The following is a 22,598-nucleotide window of genomic DNA, read 5'->3' as shown; positions in this document are numbered from 1 at the left end:
AACACTTAATAGCAATTTAGAAGTCAGAACAAGCACCCAAATAGCTAAAATGAAATCAGTGGTGTGAAGAAAAAAAACAAACAGAAATTCATAGTTTCTAATAGTTTGAACAGAAATTCCACAATGAACTTAGTATTTCACAGAATCAGCCACGTTAGAAGAGACCTCCAAGCTCATCCAGTCCAACCTAGCATCCAGCCCTAGCCAAGCAACCAGACCATGGCACTAAGTGCCTCATCCAGGCTTTGTTTCAACACCTCCAAGGAGGGTGACTCCACCACCTCTCTGGGCAGCCCATTCCAATGCCAATCACTCTCTCTGACAACAACTTCCTAACAACATCCAGCCTAGACCTCCCCTGGTACAGCTTGAGACTGTGTCCCCTTGTTCTGTTGCTGCTTGCCTGGCAGCAGAGCCCAACCCCACCTGGCTACAGCCTCCCTTCAGGGAGCTGCAGACAGCAGTGAGCTCTGCCCTGAGCCTCCTCTTCTGCAGGCTGCACTCCCCCAGCTCCCTCAGCCTCTCCTCACAGGGCTGTGCTCCAGGCCCCTCCCCAGCCTTGCTGCCCTTCTCCAAACACCTTCCAGCACCTTAACATCTCTCTTGAATTTAATCATATTGGAACTAATCCTGCATTTTCAAACCTGAACTGCTGCAAAGCTTGTGCTGAATTTACAGTACAAGGCAAAAACCACCTGTTGACTGCATTCAGATGTCTGTCACATGAGATGCAGCTTAAGACCACATCTTACATTTAATGACAAGCTTCTGCCCACTTGCTCAAGCAATTTCAGAGATCAAGATCTACTCCTGAATTGTTTTTAAGCGAAGTGAGAAATGCACTGTAGTATGAGAACAGAGTGGGAAGGGCAAGATGCACACAGAAACACAGCTCCTCTTTCACTCTCCCATGAACCTGGCTCTCATGACAACCAAGAGCTGCAAAGTCTTCACAATTAAACCAGGCAAAGTACACGAGGAGAGAAGTTTCACTGATGTTCTGGGTCTGTAGCAAGGTGAAACGTGTGCCTCACGAGCAAAGCATCAAACAGGACCCCAGGTTCCACAAGCGCAAATGGATTTCATTTCCTAGCCAGCGCTAATGGCTTTCCAGGAGCGCATCGCGCAGGAGAGTTCAGAGACCTTCGTTCAAAGGCTCGGGCGCAAGCAGCTCGGAAGCAGCGCGGCTAAGGGCTGTGTGCTGGATCAAAGCCGCAGCGAGCCGGGCAGCAGCCTTTGGCGGCAGCGAGCGGGCAGGGGCTGGGCGCAGCCCCACGCCGGAGCCCAGAGCGGAGCGCCCAGAGCGGAGCCGGCCCCCAGGGGGCGCTGCTGCCCCCCAGCGCTGGCGATGGCAACGGCCGCGGGCAGCGCCGAGAACCGGGCGGGCGAACGGGGCGGGGTGCGGCCGCTGGCACAGGCAGCGCCACCCAAACTCCAGACAGATACAAGGATGAAGGTTTTGGTGGGACAAACCCGAGAACGCCTCGTTGAAAAGTTTGCATTCCTTGCCCAGCGCAAGGCTTCAGGAGGAGCTGCAGGCACAGAAGCAATGCCTGCTGCTACAGAAGCAATGCCTGCTGCTACAGAAGCAATGCCTGCTGCTACAGGAGCAATGCCTGCTGCTACAGGAGCAATGCCTGCTGCTACAGGAGCAATGCCTGCTGCTACAGGAGCAATGCCTGCTGCTACAGGAGCAATGCCTGCTGCTACAGAAGCAATGCCTGCTGCTACAGGAGCAATGCCTGCTGCTACAGGAGCAATGCCTGCTGCTACAGGAGCAATGCCTGCTGCTACAGAAGCAATGCCTGCTGCTACAGGAGCAATGCCTGCTGCATCCCCCCGAGGTCCAGCTTGGCTGCCTCGCTAACTGAGGGTCCTTGCAAGAAAGAAGGACTATTTTGGGTCTTCGACACAAAGAACTCTGATGACGTGCAAAGGAGGTTCTTTTAAGTACCAAGCTGTTTGTTGTTCTCTGACTCAGATGCAGAGCTCCCCTGGGAGGGGCAGGGGCGGATGGAGGGCTGCAGCTTTACCACCTACCTGCTTGTACTTCTTTGACATTACCAAAGGCTCCATCAAGACTTCAGAACAAATCCTTTAAATTAAAGGAAGTCATAAATAATAGTTTTTATTCCTAGTGGAACATTACACACAATAAAAGGGTGGTTTCCATCTGGGATTCACGTTAACACTGGGCTTTCTTCCTGGTGTTTGTGCTCATCCTCTTAACACAGAAGTTACAACTAAAAGTAATTAAAACTGCAGTTGGAAAGAATAGATCATTAACCACTCCACAAAGAGCATCAATCTGATGCAAGGCCTGCGGTAAAAGAAATGTCTTCAGCCTGATCTAGTTGGAGGTGTCCCTGCTCATTGCAGGGGAGCTGAGGAAGATGACCTTTGAGGGTCACAGAACGGCTTGGGTTGGAAGGGACCTCAGAGATCATCTACCCAACCCTGGCACCTCTCTTGGCTGCTCAAGGCATCATCCAACTTGGCCTTGAACACCCCCAAGGAGGAGGCATCCACAACCTCCATGGGCAGCCTGCTCCAGAGTCTCACCACCCTCATACTGAATCATAGAATCAACCAGGTTGGAAGAATACTCCAAGCTCATCCAGTCCAACCTAGCACCCAGCCCTAGCCAAGCAACCAGACCATGGCACTAAGTGCCTCAGCCAGGCTTGGCTTCAACACCTCCAGGCACAGTGACTCCACCACCTCCCTGGGCAGCCCATTCCAATGCCAATCACTCTCTCTGACAACAACTTCCTAACAACATCCAGCCTAGACCTCCCCCAGCACAACTTGAGACTGTGTCCCCTTTATCTATTGCTGCTTGCCTGGCAGAAGAGCCCAACCCCACCTGGCTACAGCCTCCCTTCAGGTAGCTGTAGACAGCAATGAGGTCACCCCTTTCTTCCTGAGATCCAGTCTAAACCTGCCTCAAACTACTCCCCCTTGTTCTGTCTCTAGACACCCTCATAAAAAGGTCCTCTGCAGCCTTCCTGTAGGATTCCATCAGCTCTTGGAAGGCAGCTCTAAGGCCTTCCTAGAGCCTTCTCTCCTCCAGGCTGCACACCCCCAGCTCCCTCAGCCTATTCTCATAGCAGAGGTTCTCCAGCCCTTGGATCATCTTTGTGGCCCTCCTCTGGACTTGCTCCAGCAGCTCTGTGTCCCTCTTCCACTGGGTCCCTTCCAACTCAATGCAATCTATGAAAGTCTCTGTTGCAAAGAGCTCCCAGTGTGGACAAAGCAGGGACAGGCTGAAAGCAAAGCAGTAACAAACAAGTGAAATATGGAAGGCAGAAAGCAGAATGTCCACAAAGTCCTTCTATCAACATGGCCTTCTGCCCAGATTCAAAGGTCTCTCCGCAAAAGTCAACGTTTATGATGTATGATTTGACCTCACAAACATTTATGCTTCTCTCCACATAGCTGATTTTCTTTATCTCCTTACTCTTTAAAAACATGACAGCAGCTGCTTCCAGCTAGAACCTTTTTACAGAGAGCTCTTTGAAAGTAGATCATCACTTAAGTAAAGAAATTAATATCCCATCACCCCATTGTCACAGCCACTAAAACTGAATGGCTTTGTCCTAAATCAAACCATTCCCTGGGCTGGCTCAGGAGCAGTGTGGGCAGCAGGACAAGGGAGGTTCTTCTGCTCCTGCACTCAGCACTGCTCAGGCCACAGCTTGAGTGCTGGCTGCAGTTCTAGGCGCCTCAACTCATGAGAGATGCTGAGGTGCTGGAAGGTGTCCAGAGAAGGGCAGCAAGGTTGGTGAAAGGCCTGGAACACAAACCCTGTGAGGAGAGGCTGAGGAGCTGGGGGTGTGCAGCCTGCAGCAGAGGAGGCTCAGGGGTGACCTCATTGCTGCCTGCAGCTGCCTGAAGGGAGGCTGTAGCCAGGTGGGGTTGGGCTCTGCTGCCAGGCAAGCAGCAACAGAACAAGGGGACACAGTCTCAAGTTGGGCCAGGGCAGGTCTAGGCTGGATGTTAGGAGGAAGTTGTTGTCAGAGAGAGTGATTGGCATTGGAATGGGCTGCCCAGGGAGGTGGTGGAGTCACTGTCCCTGGAGGTGTTGAAGCAAAGCCTGGATGAGGCACTTGGTGCCATGGTCTGGTTGACTGGATAGGGCTGGGTGCTAGGTTGGCCTGGCTGAGCTTGGAGGTCTCTTCCAACCTGGTTGATTCTGTGATTCTATGATTCTATCATTTCCCTCTCAAGAAAAATCTGACTTTCTTAGTGCCACTGGACATTAACACAGACTTGCTGTATACAGGAAAATAACTGAATGGGCAATTGTTCTCATTCATATGTAACTGTCATTAGGCTCTTTCAAGAGAGAACAATGTATTTGTCATAGATTTTGAAGCTGGGGGGGAGTGAGGGGAGGGAAGTGGGAAGAGGGAGAAAAGCCTACAGCTTTGTATCCCAACAGCTGTACTCACTTGGAATGGGAGTTTTACCCTACCATGCATGTTAGCACTGCAGCACATCCTATTACTTAATAGCTTTATCTGGGGTGCTAAGTGGCCTGCTTCCATACAAAATAAATATGCCTGCCACTAGTAATACTGAGTCTGGCATCAGTAAGGACCAACAAAAGTTCAAAAGAGAATCATAGAAACATAGAATCAACCACGTTGGAAGAGAGCTCCAAGATCATCCAGTCCAACCTAGCATCCAGCCCTGGCCAAGCAACCAGACCATGGCACTAAGTGCCCCAGCCAGGCTTTGCTTGAACACCTCCAGGGATGGCAACTCCACCACCTCCCTGGGCAGCCCATTCCAATGCCAATCACTCTCTCTGACAACAACTTCCTCCTAACATCCAGCCTAGACCTCCCCTGGCACAACTTGAGACTGTGTCCTCTTGTTCTATTGCTGGTTGCCTGGCAGGAGAGACCAACCCCACCTGGCTACAGCCTCCCTTCAGGTAGTTGTAGACAGCAATGAGCTCTGCCCTGAGCCTCCTCTTCTGCAGGCTGCACACCCCCAGCTCCCTCAGCCTCTCCTCACAGGGCTGTGCTCCAGGCCCCTCCCCAGCCTTGCTGCCCTTCTCCAAACACCTTCCAGCACCTCAACATCTCTCTTGAATGGAGGAACCCAGAACTGGACACAACACTCAAGGTGTGGCCTGAGCAGTGCTGAGTACAGGGGCAGAAGAACCTCCCTTGTCCTGCTGCCCACACTGCTCCTGAGCCAGGCCAGGGTGCCATTGGCTCTCTTGGCCACCTGGGCACTGCTGCCTCCTCTGCAGCCTACTGTCCACCAGTGCCCCCTGGTCCCTCTCTGCCTGCCTGCTCTCCAGCCACTCTGTCCCTTGGTCTAGAAGCTGAAGGTGTGGCAGGTACAACCACACTCGCCACACTCCAACAAATACAATAGCTACACAGGGGCTTCCTAGGCTGATGAAGATCAGTTTGATGCCCCCAGACATCAGCTGGTGCCTCCAGGCCCAGAATTCCTTCTGTTGCTTGCAAAATCCATCCCTCCAGCTCAGTGAGACATTGGCCAGCAGGTATACAAGTCCCAGAGTAGAAATGGAGGCCTGCTATGAAGAGGGTTCTGTGCAGACAGAAGCAGCCTGGCAGTCAGATTTTCTCCTCTAAAAGTGGTCTAAAGGAGCTCTCACCCCACCTTGGTGACTGTATACCTGTGGGGAGATTGTCCTTCTCTGACTGAGTGTGAGCACATATTGGTTCATCTCTCCAATGAGTTCTGCAGCAGGATATCCCCCAACTGACACCTGAATCTGTACTCCTCTTGTGTCAGAAGGAGAGCAGCTTAATTGCAATTAAGCCACAGTTTTCAGGTGGCTGTGGCTGGCTGTTTTGTGAGTGCCTCTGTGACAGAAGGCAACAGAAATAGTATAGAAGTGATACAGCAATAATGTCTTAGATGCAATTTCATACAGGATAGCCCAAAAAATGCAACAAGCTGCACCTTCAAGAAAAGCAACATGCTGCACCTCCAAGAATACAACAAGCTGCACCTCCAAGAATACAACAAGCTGCACCTCCAAGAATACAACAAGCTGCTCCTCCAAGAATACAACAAGCTGCATCTCCAAGAACACAACAAGCTGCACCTCCAAGAATACAAGCTGCACCTTCAAGAATACAACAAGCTGCTCCTCCAAGAATACAACAAGCTGCATCTCCAAGAATACAACAAGCTGCTCCTCCAAGAATACAACAAGCTGCATCTCCAAGAATACAACAAGCTGCATCTCCAAGAATACAACAAGCTGCTCCTCCAAGAATACAACAAGCTGCATCTCCAAGAACACAACAAGCTGCACCTCCAAGAATACAAGCTGCACCTTCAAGAATACAACAAGCTGCACCTCCAAGAATACAACAAGCAGCACCTCCAAGAATACAACAAGCTGCACCTCCAAGAATACAACAAGCTGCTCCTCCAAGAATACAACAAGCTGCTCCTCCAAGAATACAACAAGCTGCATCTCCAAGAATACAACAAGCTGCATCTCCAAGAATACAAGCTGCACATCCAAGAATACAACAAGCTGCATCTCCAAGAATACAACAAGCTGCACATCCAAGAATACAACAAGCTGCATCTCCAAGAATACAACAAGCTGCTCCTCCAAGAATACAACAAGCTGCATCTCCAAGAATACAACAAGCTGCACCTCTAAGAATACAACAAGCTGCTCCTCCAAGAATACAACAAGCTGCACCTCCAAGAATACAACAAGCTGCATCTCCAAGAATACAACAAGCTGCATCTCCAAGAACAGCAATAAGCTGCACCACCAAGACTACAACAAGCTGCATCCTCAAGAGCAGCAACAAGCTGCATCTTCAACTTCAATAATAGCAACAGATCTCAACTGCCAGCACTGAAAATTGAACCCAGCTGAACCTTGTGGACATAGAGAAATTCTACTGATTTCAAAGGCAGTCCATAAAATCTGAGCACAATAAACCAGCAGATACTACCAGAAAGCTTCATGTAATTCAGTGTAGTTCCAAGCCCAGAGGAGTAAAGAAGCCTGCACACACTGAGTCAGCACCACTGACTTCTTCTCCCCAGTGTTACTCATTTTCCCCCCCCCCCTCAGCTCGGCAGCTACTGAACTTTTCACACTCCTTTCAGGATCTCCTAAAACACTCAGTAAAACTCTACTCCTGCCTTTATTTCACGAGTGTATCAAGTAGCAGCAGTTTGTAGTAGCCACTTTTCCTACTCAGTCTTTTTTCTCCCTTAAAACCCAGCATCTACACAAGTCCCCCCCCCAAAAAAAAAGTAAACCCTAAACTTTCAGCTTTTTTTTTTCCTTTCAAGAGAGAGAGAGAGAGAGAGAGACACTTTGAGGCAGAGATTAATCATGCAGCACAAGATTAATTCCCAGCTGCTTGGCAACCATCTGGACATTCTACTGGTTAAAACACTAGTTTGAATTGCTAACCTACTGCTTTGATGTTTCTCAATGTCTCCAGCACATATGGGCAATAATTAAAGACACAGTTCACAACCCATTGCAAAAACTAACTAAATAACTATCTGTGTACATATAGATCCCCATGACCAGACCAATTAGCATCAGGAATTATAAATCACAAGTCAGCTCATGAAAACATGTCTCATCCTGACACAGCCTCTTATGTCTCGCACCCAGCCTAGCAATAAAATAGGTTTGGGGTTTATTACATTGCATTCTGAGGAGTTATCAAAGCAAGACAGGATGTGATTTCCTCACAGGGAAGACAATGGACAAGTTGCACATGTTCTGAGGAACAGGACATTAATCAGCCTGGAATGATGTTAACAGAAGTCAAGATTGCTGTGTTTCCAAACACGAGCTAACAGATTCCTATTCAGGGTGATTACTTGGTGGTGAGAATGAGTTTACAACTGAATCCTCGAGATAAATCAGCCCCAGGGTTGTGGAGGGGAGAAGATTCAAATGAGGATGTTCAAAGACATAATCCACACTGCTTGGGATGCTTTTAACTGGAATAAGCAGTATTTTCAGGGGGCAGGGGGGAGTTGTCATAAAAAAAACAAGGCAAAAAGACAACCAAGAGGAAAGCAATGACCTGCAGCTACCTGAAGGGAGGCTGTAGCCAGGTGGGGTTGGGCTCTTCTGCCAGGCAAGCAGCAACAGAACAAGGGGACACAGTCTCAAGTTGTGCCAGGGCAGGTCTAGGCTGGATGTTAGGAGGAAGTTGTTGTCAGAGAGAGTGATTGGCATTGGAATGGGCTGCCCAGGGAGGTGGTGAAGTTGCTGTTCTTGGAGGTGTTCAAGACAAGCCTGGATGAGGCACTTAGTGCCATGGTCTGGTTGACTGGATAGGGCAGGGTGCTAGGTTGGCCTGGCTGAGCTTGGAGGTCTCTTCCAACCTGACTGATTCTATGATTCAACATGAATTCTGTTGTAATCCACCCTTTTGTATTTTCTTGCCCTTTCCTGTGGGCCACAGTTGTCTGAACAGAATTCTCACATCTTAGCATTCACCAGAATTAAAAACCTTCACAGTTTTTACCCCTTGGAAAACAGCCAAATGTTTATGAGCAGATGACTTAGAACCATAGAATGGTTTAGGTTGGAAGTGACCTCAAATCTCATCCAGTTCCAACCCTCCGACGTAGGCAGGGACACCTCCCACTAGAACAGGTTGCTCAAGGACTGATCCAGCCTGGTCCTGAACACCTCCAGGGAGGTTGTGGAGCACAGAAGCACTGAATCAAGGATCACATTTGATGCTTCTGTGCTCCACAAGCTCCCTGGGCAACCTGTGCTAGGGTCTCACCAACTTCATCCTAACATCCAGTTTGAATCTCCCCTCTGCCACTTTAAACCCTTTACTCCTCATCCTGTCATTACAAGACCTTATCAATAGTCTCTCCCCAGCCTTCCTGTAGCCCTTTTCAGATACTGCAAGGCTACTCCAAGGTCTCCTCCAAACCTTCTCTTCTCTTGGACAGTATGAACAAGACAACAGAAGCAGTGGAACAGTAAAGAGAGAGAAGAAAAAGAGCAGAGGGAGCAGAAGGAAAAGAAATTCAGCAGTTCCCATAAGCCTCACGTTTTGGGCCCACATGCAGATGCCTTTGCAACTTAAATGCTTTCAGAAAGTCCATCAAAACCACTCTCCTCCTATTACAGCTAAGCATAAACAGGATCCCCAGCCCCAACCCATGTCTAAGTAGGTTCCTTTAACTACACTCAGCTCTCCCCATTCCCTACACATATGTGCCCATATCCATCTAGCAGGCAGACTGAAGCTCTAGAGACACACATGCCCCTCAGCACACAGGCACTTTGCTTTCATTACAATATACCCCAGAACAATGCTGATAGATTTTGTTACCATTCTTGGAAGATAGGAACAAAATATCTGTTTCCAATGAGGGGACAAAAAAATATCCAAGCCATGATGCAGCTAAGAGCACAATGATGTTAATTTGACATTGGTAACAGCTCACTTTAATTACCACACTCCTCCTTTTAGGATACTGCCTCTAGATTAGCTTTATTTATTGCTTTTAATCTGGCATGTGTTAAGTGTTTTGTTTGTGTATTTAAATACTTTGGAACACAACAGAGCAGTTTAAAGGAAGAAATCAAACCCAAGAGGGCAATGCTCACTGATCACCAACTCCTTCTGGCTGCAGGGACACATTTTTATCTCCGAAGGGTTTGGTTGGGTTTTTTTTCTCCCCCCTCCTCACCTCTTTTCTGTAACACCACCAACAAGGATTATTCACTCTGCTTCCCAAGTTCTATGACTTCCTTTCCTCCTTGCATTCTTTCCACTCCATTCTAAGTATGGTCTCTTTAGGGAGGGAAAAAGAAATCTGTACCACAGCCCTTATGCAACTCTCTCCAATTCAAGCTATAACTTCTTGCCAGATAAGTGAGAGGCACAGTAAATCTGCTGCTTTCAACACTTTAAAATGCAGAACACTTTCAGGCAGGCCAAGACCCAACTCTAACATCATCACTGCAGCACGCTGATTTTATCTTCATGTAAATATCTCACTAGGGCCCAGCACTTTGGGTGCAGTAAGGCTGTGTACAAGGCTTGATTCTCTCTGGAAACAAAAATTGTGTCATGCAGTAACTGCCAGTGCTCAGTCACCAAAAAAAAAGGAGAAAAAAAGGGAAATAAAAGGAGAAAAAGATAGAGATTAGAAAGACAGAAGTGATCCTACCCCTCTGCTCTGGTGAGACCCCACCTGGAGTGCTGCATCCAGTTCTGGAGCCCCTGGGACAAGAGGGATGTGGAGATGCTGGAGTGCATCCAGAGCAGGGCCAGGAGGATGCTCAGAGGCTGCAGCAGCTCTGCTGTGAGCACAGGCTGAAAGAGTTGGGGCTGTGCAGGCTGCAGAAGAGGAGGCTCCCAGGTGACCTTCTTGTGGCTTGCCAGGATCTGAAGGGGGCTTACAAAAAATCTGGGGAGGGACTTATTAGGCTCTCAGGCAGTGCCAGGACTGGGGGGAATGGAGCAAAGCTGGAGGTGGGGAGAGTCAGGCTGGAGGTGAGGAGGAAGTTGTTGAGCAGGAGAGTGGTGAGAGGCTGGAATGGGTTGCCCAGGGAGGTGGTTGAGGCCCCATGGCTGGAGGTGCTTAAGGCCAGGCTGGCTGAGGCTGTGGGCAGCCTGCTGTAGGGTAGGGTGTCCCTGGGCATGGCAGGGGGGTTGGAACTGGCTGCTCCTTGTGGTCCCTTCCAACCCTGACTGGTTCTGTGATTCTAAGTTCTAAACAGCTGTTTTAAAAAGGCTGCATCTTAGAGTTCTTGAATGCATTAAAAAAACTCTTTTGTTTTCATCATGCTTCCAGTCCTCAATCCTGAAAACAACTTTAGAGTGGAAAAAAATGTCTTTTCCCCATTCTCTAAGCTGTCTTTCACTTCCCAGGTCCCCTCAACTTTGCCCTGGCCATGTATTCTCTCTTTCTCATACACAGACTCCTGCTTTGGGTTGGAAGAGACCTCCAAAGGTCATCCCATCCAACCTCCCTGCAGTGAGCAGAGACCTCCTCCCCTAAATCAGGTTGCTCAGAGCCTTGTTGAGCCTGACCCTGAACATCTCTCCAGGGATGAAACCTCAACTGCCTCCCTGAGCAACCTGCTGCAGTGTTCCACCAACCTCATGGTGAAGAACTTGTTCCTAATATCCAAACTCAATCTCCTCTTCTCTAACTTCAAACCATTGACCCTTGTCCTACCACTGCAGGCAGTCTCTCTGCAGCCTTCTTGTAGGCCCCCTTCAGGTACTGGCAGGCAGCTATTAGGTCTCACTTGAGCATTCTCCAGGCTGCACAGCCCCAATTCCCTCAGCCTGTCCTCACAGCAGAGGTGTTCCAGCCCCCCAGTCATTTTTGTGGCCCCCTGCTCCATCAGCTCCCTGTCCTTCCCATGTTGACAGCTGCAGAGCTGGACACAGCACTCCAGTCCTCATTCCACGTGGCAAACTGAGGGCAATTCTTCTGCAGGTTATTCTGTATCCTCTTGAAAAATCCACCCTCTGCCTTCTCCAGGACTACTCCTCCCTCCAGTTGCAGGGCACTGACTCCTACTCCAGCTGACTGTAAGACAGGACCACTTCTGCTGGACCACCTCAGTGTGCAAGAAGCTGAACAGGCACTCGTGCCTCAGCATCCAAAGACTTCATCACTGGATTCCCAAAAATCAAACCAGTAAAGTGACAGGAGCACAGTGATGGAGTCAACAAGAACCCTGGAAACACTCCATGTTCTCAGCTAACCCAGATAAAGGAAGCTTCATAAGGCAGCTATTGCACAGAGCATCAAGCTTCACAGTTTGCCTCAGCAAAGGGATTTCAGAGTTGGTCTGTAGCTTAGTGCAAAGTTTCTCCTAGTGTTAATTAAGACCTTCACATTAGATGAATAAAAAGAACAATATTATTTCCAGTATTCTTGCCTGAGAGTTGTTTAGCTCTCATTTGCCCAGCTTACAGAAATAAGGATCTTTGCTCACAGAAATAAGACAGAAGGAAATGGAGGGGAAAAAGTGCCAAGAAAAAAATTAAGACTGGCAGAATGAAAACATAAGAAGTAAAAGTTCTTGACCAAAAGTTCCTTAAAGAAAGAGCAAAACTTCTTCAGAGACATGTCAAAACTCCTTGAAAGAAGTAGCAAAGCTTCTTGAAGGAAACAGCAAAGCTTCCTTAAAGACATGTCCAGAGAAGGGCAACAAAGCTGGTGAGGGGCCTGGAGCACAAATCCTATGAGGAGAGGTTGAGGGAGCTGGGCCTGTTTAGCCTGGAGAAGAGGAGGCTCAGGGGTAATCTTATTACTGTCTACAACTACCTGAAAGGGGCATTGTAGCCAGGTGGGGGGTGGCCTCTTCTCCCAGGCAACCAGCAATAGAACAAGGGGACACAGTCTCAAGTTGTGCCAGGGTAGGTATAGACTGGATATTAGGAAGAAGTTCTTCACAGAGAGAGTGATTTCCCATTGGAATGGGCTGCCCAGGGAGGTGGTGGAGGCACCATCCCTGGGGGTCTTCAAGAAAAGCAAAACTCCTTGAAAAAAATAGCAGAAGTTCCTTAAAGACATAGCAAAAGTTCCTTAAAGAAATAGCAAAGCTTCCTTAAAGGAACAGCAAAAGTTCCTTAAACGAATAGCAAAAGTTCTTTAAAGAAATAGCAAAATTTGCTTAAAGGAATAGCAAAGCTTCCTTAAAGGAATAGCAAAAGTTGCTAAAAGGAACAGCAAAAGTTCCTTAAAGGAACAGCAAAAGTTGCTTAAAGGAATAGCAAAAGTTCCTTAAAGGAACAGCAAAAGTTGCTTAAAGGAATAGCAAAAGTTCCTTAAAGGAATAGCAAAGCTCCCTTAAAGGAATAGCAAAAGTTCCTTAAAGGAATAGCAAAGCTTCCTTAAAGGAAGAGCAGAAGTTCCTTAAAGGAATAGCAAAGCTTCCTTAAAGGAAGAGCAGAAGTTCCTTAAAGGAATAGCAGAAGTTCCTTAAAGGAATAGCAAAGCTTGCTTAAAGGAACAGCAAAAGTTCCTTAAAGGAATAGCAGAAGTTCCTTAAAGGAATAGCAAAGCTTCCTTAAAGGAACAGCAAAAGTTCCTTAAAGGAATAGCAGAAGTTCCTTAAAGGAATAGCAAAGCTTCCTTAAAGGAACAGCAAAAGTTCCTTAAAGGAATAGCAGAAGTTCCTTAAAGGAATAGCAAAGCTTCCTTAAAGGAATAGCAAAAGTTCCTTAAAGGAATAGCAAAGCTTCCTTAAAGGAATAGCAGAAGTTCCTTAAAGGAATAGCAAAGCTTCCTTAAAGGAATAGCAAAAGTTCCTTAAAGGAACAGCAGAAGTTCCTTAAAGGAATAGCAAGAGTTCCTTAAAGGAATAGCAAAGCTTGCTTAAAGAAACTGCAGAAGTTCCCTGAAGCAGCAAATCTTGACATAGCAGAAGCTGCCTAAAGAACTGGCAGCAGTTGCTTGAAGCAGCAGCAGAAGCTGTTGAAAGGAGGCAGCAGAAGTGTTTCAGGAAGCTGAACCCCACAGATTCTCTCAGCAGAGCTAAATGAGTTTCCTAACTGCAGAAGAATTTCAAGCCATTATCTTAGTGGCGCCTACAGGCTCTGCTCTTCTGAAAAATCAGCACTAAGAACTCTTTCCCCCGGCCCCTCCTCTGCTCCCTGGAGTGGTGGGTGGCACTCAGGATGCCCCAAGGTGAAGTTCAAAGGGAGGCTTTGTCCTGTTTGTCAAAATCAGCCAGCCATGCCATCTGGTCTGGCTTGCTGCGCTGCTGAGAGCTGATCACAGAATCATAGAATCAGCCAGGTTGGAAGAGACCTCCAAGCTCAGCCAGTCCAACCTAGTACCCAGCCCTAGCCAAGCAACCAGACCATGGCACTAAGTGCCCCAGCCAGGCTTCAACACCTCCAGGCACAGTGACTCCACCACCTCCCTGGGCAGCCCATTCCAATGCCAATCACTCTCTCTGACAACAACTTCCTCCTAACACCCAGCACAGACCTGCCCTGCCACAACTTGAGACTCTGTCCCCTTGTTCTGTTCCTGGTTTCCTGGGAGAAGCAACCAACCCCACCTGGCTACAGCCTCCCTTCAGGGAGTTGCAGACAGCAATGAGCTCTGCCCTGAGCCTCCTCTTCTGCAGGCTGCACACCCCCAGCTCCCTCAGCCTCTCCTCACAGGGTTTGTGCTCCATCCACCGCTGTTGTGTCGCATCGTCCTTGTTGGAACGCAGGAGTTCTCGGTAATGACAGTTCCCCAAATGGCTTAATCCATTTCAGAGCTATTGGCAGGAAAATAGGACTAAAGAGCACTGCCTGATGATATTCACATTTTCATAGATCTGTGATGTGGTTATCAGTGCAAACGGCCATGTGGTTAGAATTACAGAGTCAAAACAGGTGCAGGAATGGTTTATGAACAAAGGTCCAAAGGTTAAGAGCAAAAAACTCCCACACTTATCCTAGTTTACGTCCTCCTGTTCTACTACAAAGAGCTTGAAAACAGTTAAAGGTTGACCAAAAACTCTTTTGTGTTTTGCTGTTAATACATTTACCTTCTATAAATAAAAAGGCTTTATTCTTAATTGAGCTTCACAAACAAAACAAGACCAAAACACACTGAAGTTTCCTCCTTAATAGCACACACATGGCGATTGTGAAATGCTGGCTGTAACCTTTCCAGTTTAAACCAGCACCATTAGCAAAAAGCACTGGATTTTTACTGTGTGGTTTAGGAGATTTTTCCACTCAACTAGCAAAGTATTTGCTGAGTATTTTATGTAGCTCCTTGGCTTGCATTCCTGTTTGTTTCATTTGACAGCAGGATTGAAATGACAACGCTGTGCTTTCAATTCGGTTGGGGGTTTTTAAGGGGGGGGGGGGGCTGAGGGGTCTGGTTTCACATCTTGTGAAACTTTGCCTCATCCCAAGGCAATGATGGTAGAGAAGAGTCAATATTAGAGCAGAGCAGAGAAAGTGGAAGGCACACATCTTGTGCAACAGGCTGCTTGTTTAAGCAGCAGACTGCCAGCTCTGAATGTAAAGCAGACTTCCAGTCACGTTAATTCATTAGCAACTACAGTACCTACACACCAGATTTACCCTCCCTTCAAGACCATCTTGGAAGTAACTTTAGGACAGTTGTAATTCCCAAGCATCCTTACAGCATCCTGTGTGAAAGGAGGGATGATTTCAGTTTGCAGGTACCTACAGACCAGATTTACCCTCCCTTCAAGACCATCTTGGAAGTAACTTTAGGACAGTTGTAATTCCCAAGCATCCTTACAGCATCCTGTGTGAAAGGAGGGATGATTTCAGTTTGCAGGTACCTACAGACCAGATTTACCCTCCCTTCAAGACCATCTTGGAAGTAACTTTAGGACAGTTGTAATTCCCAAGCATCCTTACAGCATCCTGTGTGAAAGGAGGGATGATTTCAGTTTGCAGGTACCTACAGACCAGATTTACCCTCCCTTCAAGACCATCTTGGAAGTAACTTTAGGATAGTTCTAATTCCCAAGCATCCTTACAGCATTCCTGTGTGAAAGGAGGGATGATTTCAGTTTGCAGGTGATGGTCCTTCCTTTCCCAACACAGAAAGGGCATCAAATTGTTGGAGCAAGTCCAGAGGAGGCCACAAAGATACTCAGAGGGCTGCAGCAGCTCTGCTATGAGGACAGGTTGAGAGAGTTGGGTCTCTGCAGCCTGGAGAAGAGAAAGCTTCAAGGAGACCTTATAGTGGCCTTCCAGGATCTGAAGGGGGGCACAGGGGGGCTGGGGAGGGACCACTGACAAGGTCTTGTAATGACAGGATGAGGAGGAATGGGTTTAAACTGGCAGAGGGAAGATTGAAACTGGATGTTAGGAAGAAGTTCTTTCCAGGGGGGGTGGTGAGACCCTGGCACAGGTTGCCCAGAGAGGTTGTGGAGCACAGAACCACTGAATGATGATTCCCTAGCTCACCCCAACTACCTGGGCTGACTTAGGACTCCAAGTATATCATAAAATCATAGAATGGTTTAGGTTGGAAGGGACCTCAAAGCTCAGCCAGTTCCAACCCCCTGCCATAGGCAGGGACACCTCCCATTAGAACAGGTTGCTCAAGGACTCATCCAACCTGGATTTGAACACCTTCAGGGAGGAAACATCCACAACCTCCTTGGGCAACCTGTGCCAGTGTCTCACAACCCTCACTGTAAAAAACCCTTTCCTATTTAGTAATTTTTAATTCTTAATTAAATTCCTGTTAAACCAAGGGTTCCACTGCTTCTGTTACAAGGTTCCTTGGAAAATTCCTCAAATTCAAACTCTTCTGCACAAAAAAATTCTTCCAGGAAACAGTAAATGTGTTCAGAAAGACTTTTTGGGTTTTTTTTTAATTCCTTATTTATGAAACACATTTAAGTAGAATCATAGAACCATAAAATCAAGCAGGTTGGAAGAGACCTCCAAGTTCATCCAGTCCAACCTAGCACCCAGTCCTAGCCAGTCAACCAGACCATGGCACTAAGTGCCTCAGCCAGGCTTTGCTGCAACACCTCCAGGGACAGTGACTCCACCACCTCTCTGGGCAGCCCATTCCAATGCCAATCACTCTCTCTGACAACAACTTCCTAACAACATCCAGCCTAGACCTGCCCTGGCACAGCTTGAGACTGTGTCCCCTTGTTCTGTTGCTGCTTGCCTGGCAGAAGAGCCCAACCCCACCTGGCTACAACCTCCCTTCAGGCAGCTGCAGGCAGCAATGAGCTCTGCCCTGAGCATTCTCTTCTGCAGGCTGTGTCACTGCTGCAGAAATCCTCTAACATGAGATTTTTCAGCTATAACAAACTGCTCTGTCAATATCCTCTTGCTCAGCTTGGGTTTCATTCTCTCCTTTATCTAGGGAGACCCCAAAGGACCTTACCTCTTTCTCATGTATTCGACACAGTGCATGTTCATCACGAGAAGTGCTGCTTTTCCCTAGGTCAATTTTGGGGGTCATCTATTGAAGGAGAAACAAGAGCAAACCAACTTCAGTTCAAAGCAGGAACTCCAAATAAAATTGATGCAAACCAGAAGTCACAAAGGTGGAACATGGTCTGGTCACCCTTATGGAATGGCAAGGGAAAATAAATACCTACCAGAGATACTGGCACTGGTTTTTCCCGCAGGTATCTTGGATTTTCTAACTGAAAAGAGAAGTTAAAAGTTGTCAGGTCAGATGTGGCTGTTTGATTCTTACAAACAGGAAGAAATGTCCCCAGATATTCCACTCACAATATTTGGTGTGTGTTTGGGGAGGTTATCTGAGCATAGAATGGTTTAGATTGGAAGGGACCTTAGAGATCATCTACTCCAAGCTCCCACCATGGGCAGGGTCACCTCTCGACTGGACTCTGCTGCTCAAGGCCTCATCCTACCTGGCTTGGAACACCCCCAAGGAGAAGGCATCCATAGCCTCCTTGGGCAGCCTACTCCAGAGTCTCATCACCCTCAAACTGAAGAGCTTCTTCCTAACATCTAGTCTAACCCTACTCTTCCTCAGCTGCAAACCATTCCCCCTTGCCCTGTCTCTAGACTCCCTCATGAAATGTTCCTCTGTAGCATTTCTTCAGGTGTCAGAAGGCAGCAGTAAGGTAACCTCAGAGGCTTCTCCAGGCTGAACACTCCCAGCTCCCTCAGCCTGTCCTCACAGCAGAGCTACTCCAGCCCTTGAATCACCCTTGTGGCCTCCTCTGGACTCACTCCACCAGCTCTGTGTCCTTCTTATGCTGGGGACACCAGAACTGGATGCAGTATTCAAGGTGGGGGTCTATTTTCCAAACCCTCATGGTAGTAAAAAGTCCATCAATGCACGGCTGAAAAGGATTTAGCAGCTAAAACCAGATCTTATGCAAAAGATTTCCTACTTTTTCCAACAGAAGAATTAAATTTCTAGAATAAATGTACAGATCAGAATGATTTCAGCCTTCTGAGTTTGAAAAATCACAGCTGAGTGCATCCAAGCTCCATCCACACGTGCAAGCCATAGAGGCAAAACATAAGGAAGCAATTCATTAACACTGCAGCATAATTAAAGCAGCTCTTATAATGACTGTTTTAAAGAACCAAGCACAAAACATTGCTCACAAGCCACATCCTCTATCAGGCAGCTCTATCTTTTTCATTTTCTCTGATGGTGAGGCTCAAACATCACATCACAGAGCAGGCACAACACCCAGGAGAAGCTTTCAAGGCTATCATCTTGGCAGTGAGATTTGGAACAGCAATAGGATTCCAATACCCATCTTACAACAGCTCATCTGGTTTTATTTCTTCTTGTTTTGGTCTTTTTGTTTCATTCTTAAGATGAAATTGATCTATGGAGCATGGCAAATACAAATCAAATGCTTGCACTTTCTCCCCTGCTGTGAAATAAATTTGTGTGTTGAATTTGTCAGTGAAAAAGAAGCTTAAATCCCTCTGAAATTTCAATTGGATACAGCATTATTCATTTCCTGTCCTGAGAGGTGATGTAGGATTTCTATATGCTCTTGAGGAGTTGTCATATTTCACCCAGAAGTAGTTGAAGTTGTGTAGTCAATTACCTAATATCTTAATACCATAACTCAAAGTATAAGGAACCAAATCATTTCCCAAGGAATCTATTTCTCTTCACTGCCACTGAGTTGACTACAACACACTCAGCTTTCACTCATGGAAAGCATCCCAGGTTGCTTTCACTGCAGGGATTTTGGGGTGTCTTATTGGAGTCACCATCCCTGGAGGTATTCAAGAAAAGACTGGATGAGGCATTTAGTGCCATGGTCTAGATGACTGGCTAGGGCTGGGTGCTAGGTTGGACTGGATGAGCTTGGAGGTCTCTTCCAAACTGGTTGATTCTATGATTCTAGGAAACGTGCACACACACACAAAACCCCAACAAAACCATCAAGGGTAGATATTTGTGCCTAAATATATTCACCTACTGCAAAAACAAAAAATAAGATTAATCATTTTAGATATAGGAGATGGTGAGGAGAGGAATATAGTGAGGAGATCTCTTGTGGCCAAGAAGGCCAATGAGATCTTGGGGTGCCTCATCCATATAGTGTAGTGGTGAGCATTCTATGCTTCCAGGCTTATCCTGAACACCTCCAGGGACAGTGACTCCACCACCACCCTGGGCAGCCCATTCCAATGCCAATCACTCTCTCTGACAACAACTTCCTTCTAACATCCAGCCTGGACTTCCCCCAACACAACTTGAGGCTGTGTCCCCTTCTTCTGCTGCTGCTTGCCTGGCAGAAGAGCCCAACCCCACCTGGCTACAGCCTCCCTTCAGGTAGTTGCAGACAGCAATGAGCTCTGCCCTGAGCCTCCTCTGCTGCAGGCTGCACACCCCCAGCTCCCTCAGCCTCTCCTCACAGGGCTGTGCTCCAGGCCCCTCCCCAGCCTTGCTGCCCTTCTCCAAACACCTTCCAGCACCTCAACATCTCTCTTGACTTGAGGAGCCCAGAACTGGACACAGCACTCAAGGGGTGGCCTGAGCAGTGCTGAGCACAGGGGCACAAGAACCTCCCTTGTCCTGCTGGCCACACTGCTCCTGAGCCAGCCCAGGATGCCATTGGCTCTCTTGGCCACCTGGGCACTGCTGCCTCAGCTTCAGCTACTCTCTACCAGCACCCCCAGCTCCCTCTCTGCCTGGCTGCTTTCCAGCCACTCTGTCCCCAGCCTGTAGTGCTGCTTGAGGTCGTTGTGGCCGAAGTGCAGAATTCCTGTCCTTCGCCTGACAATGAAATTCAGCTCTCTGCAGCCTCAAAACCAATCTAAAAAGCTAAGGTAGAGTTCCTTGTTTCTAAGGAAGAAGGAAAATGTGTCTCTAATACTTTGCATGGCCTAAGCCTTGCATTTTTTGCTTTTGTAACAGCAGCCATATGTGCTTTGAAGTTAAATGTTCCCACTTTGTTACTTGTTGTGGATTATATCCACTTAAAACCGATCTGTAAACATTTAATGTCTCAACATTCATCCTTTTCATGTGCTGCTCTCCTGCAAGAAAAAAACCCACTTCTTGTTCTCCAAATTATACCACATTAAAAGAGGGAATATCACAAAAAAAAAAAAAAAAGGAAAAAAAAACCCCACTAAAAATAAAAGCTTTTATTTATGAGAAACATGCAAATGTAGAAATAATAAGCAAAAGGTCAAAGGCAAAGCCAAATCCATACGCATGGAGCTGAAGGGCTGCCATGAGAAGAGCAGTAAATCACAGGCTCCTTTTAAGAGGATGAACCAAATAAATGTCATCATGAAAGACATCTTTATTTGAACTGGGGTTGAACTCCAATTTGTAAAGAACCACTTCTTAACAACAATGGCAGCTTTGCATTCCTTTGGAGGAAAGATCTTTGGATTCTCCTGTTCTGTTTAGGCAGCTGAACAGACAACAAAGCCTAGTTCGGTTTGGGAGAGCTGGCAAGGTCACAGGCTGCTACTTGAGACCTTGTGAAGCAGAGCTGGGAAAGCTTTGGACAATCAGATCTCCAGCAGAGGATGACCATGGAGACTGTGAAATCATAGAAGCAGTCAGGGGTAAAAGGGACCACAAGGATCATCTAGTTCCAACCTCCCTGCCATGGCCAGGGACATCCTACCCTAGAGCAGGCTAGCCAGAGCTTCATCCAGCCTGGGCTTAATCATAGAATCATAGAATCAACCAGGTTGGAAGAGACCTCCAAGATCATCCAGTCCAACCTAGCACCCAGCCCTAGCCAGTCAATTAGACCATGGCACCAAGCGCCCCAGCCAGCCTCTTCCCGAAGACCTCCAGGGACGGTGCCTCCACCACCTCCCTGGGCAGCCAGGGGATGGGGCCTCAACCATCATAACCATGAAACCAGCAACCTGCCCTTCTGATGAAGAATAACAGAAACATGCAGGCTGGCAAAGCCCTTCAGGACCACCAAGTCCAACCTAGAACCCTACTCTACAAGATTCACCTTAAACCATATCCCTAAGCACCACATGCAAACCACCCTTAAACAGATCCAGGGTGGGTGTCTCCACCACCTCCCTGGGCAGCTCATTCCAGTGCCTGGACACTATCTCTGTGAAAAACCTTTTCCTAATGTCCAATCTAAACTTCCTCAGCCTCAGATTGAGACCATTCCTCCTTTTTCTGTCTCAATTACCTGTAAGAAGAGACCAGCAGCAGCCTCGCCACAACGCCCCTTCAGGTAGATGTGGACAGAAGGTGGCCAATAGCATCCTGGGATGTGGCTAGTAGGTCAAGCTAGGTTCTCTAACCTAGCTGCCCTGCCCTGATGATGCCACATCTGGAATATTTTGTCCTGTTCTGGGCTCCTTAGTTCAAGAAGGACCTCAGGGGACTGCTTGAAAGAGTCCAGTGCAGAGCCACAAAGATGCTGAAGGCAGTGGAACATCTCCCTGCTGAGGAAGGGCTGAGGGAGTTGGGGCTCTTGAGCTTGGAGCAGAGGAGTCTGAGGGGTGGGCTCATGAATAGTTATAAAGATGTAGAGGGCAGTGTCAGGAGGACAGAGCCAGGCTCTGTTGAGGGATGTGCAATGACAGGACAAGGGGTAATGGGGGCAAGCTGGAGCAGAGGAGGTTCCACGGGGACAGAAGGGAAAACTTTTTCACTGTGAGGGTGGCATAGCCCTGGAGCAGGCTGCACAGAGAGAATCACAGAATCAGCCTGGTTGGAAGAGACCTCCAAGCTCAGCCAGTCCAACCTAGCACCCAGCCCTGGCCAGTCAACCACACCATGGCACTCATCCAGGCTTTTCTTGAACACCTCCAGGCACAGTGACTCCACCACCTCCCTGGGCAGCCCATTCCAATGCAAATCACTCTCTCTGACAACAACTTCCTAACAACATCCAGCCTAGACCTGCCCTGCCACAACTTGAGACTGTGTCCCCTTCTTCTGTTGCTGCTTGCCTGGCAGAAGACACCAACCCCACCTGGCTACAGCCTCCCTTCAGGGAGATGCAGACAGCAATGAGCTCTGCCCTGAGCCTCCTCTGCTGCAGGCTGCACACCCCCAGCTCCCTCAGCCTCTCCTCACAGGGCTGTGCTCCAGGCCCCTCCCCAGCCTTGCTGCCCTTCTCTGGACACCTTCCAGTACCTCAACATCTCTCTTGAATTGGGGGGCCCAGAACTGGACACAGCACTCAAGGTGTGTGAGAGCTTGTGGAATCTGCTTCCCTGGAGACATTCCAAATCTACCTGGATGCATTCCTGCATTACCTGCTCTAGGTGACACTGCTCTGGCAGGGGTGTTGGACTCTTGATTCTTTGAGGTCCCTTCCAGCCCCTAACACTCTGTGTCTCTGTGATCAGAGGTCCTCCATCACTTTACAGAAATAATCTTCTTGATTCTCTTACATCAAAAACCATTTGGCAGAAATCTGCATAAAAACACAGGTTCCACAACTGAATTTGAGGCAAATTAGCCAGAATTTTTAACTTTAGTGTTCTCCATCTCTATTTATTTTAACAACATCTAAAGTAGTCAGAACTAAACGTTTTTGCAGGGTACCACATTAGAGCTACTAACACAAGCAATGAGTTGATAAAAAGTAAACTGGTGGAGTTGTCACCTTGGGAGGTGTTCAAGCAAAGACTGGATGA

At 47.7% G+C, this 22,598-nt stretch overlaps 1 protein-coding gene across 5 annotated transcripts in view; it reads right to left on the bottom strand.

The window, feature by feature from the left end:
• CEP112 (centrosomal protein 112) overlaps positions 1-22,598 on the bottom strand; it is a 257,461-nt gene that overhangs the window by 210,363 nt on the left and 24,500 nt on the right. For all 5 annotated transcript variants that reach the window (XM_064150629.1, XM_064150624.1, XM_064150626.1 and 2 more), the window contains exons 7-8: positions 17,105-17,152; positions 16,888-16,965 (exon numbers count right to left, since the gene is read on the bottom strand). In XM_064150629.1, coding sequence (XP_064006699.1) covers positions 16,888-16,965; positions 17,105-17,152 — 126 coding nt within the window. The remainder of the gene's footprint in view (positions 1-16,887; positions 16,966-17,104; positions 17,153-22,598) is intronic.

Source organism: Pogoniulus pusillus, chromosome 11, assembly GCF_015220805.1.
Source record: "Pogoniulus pusillus isolate bPogPus1 chromosome 11, bPogPus1.pri, whole genome shotgun sequence".
In the NCBI taxonomy this organism is placed as follows: Eukaryota; Metazoa; Chordata; class Aves; order Piciformes; family Lybiidae; genus Pogoniulus; species Pogoniulus pusillus.
The sequence above is the reverse complement of the archived record's forward strand: the minus strand, read 5'-3'. Positions and strand labels throughout refer to the sequence as shown.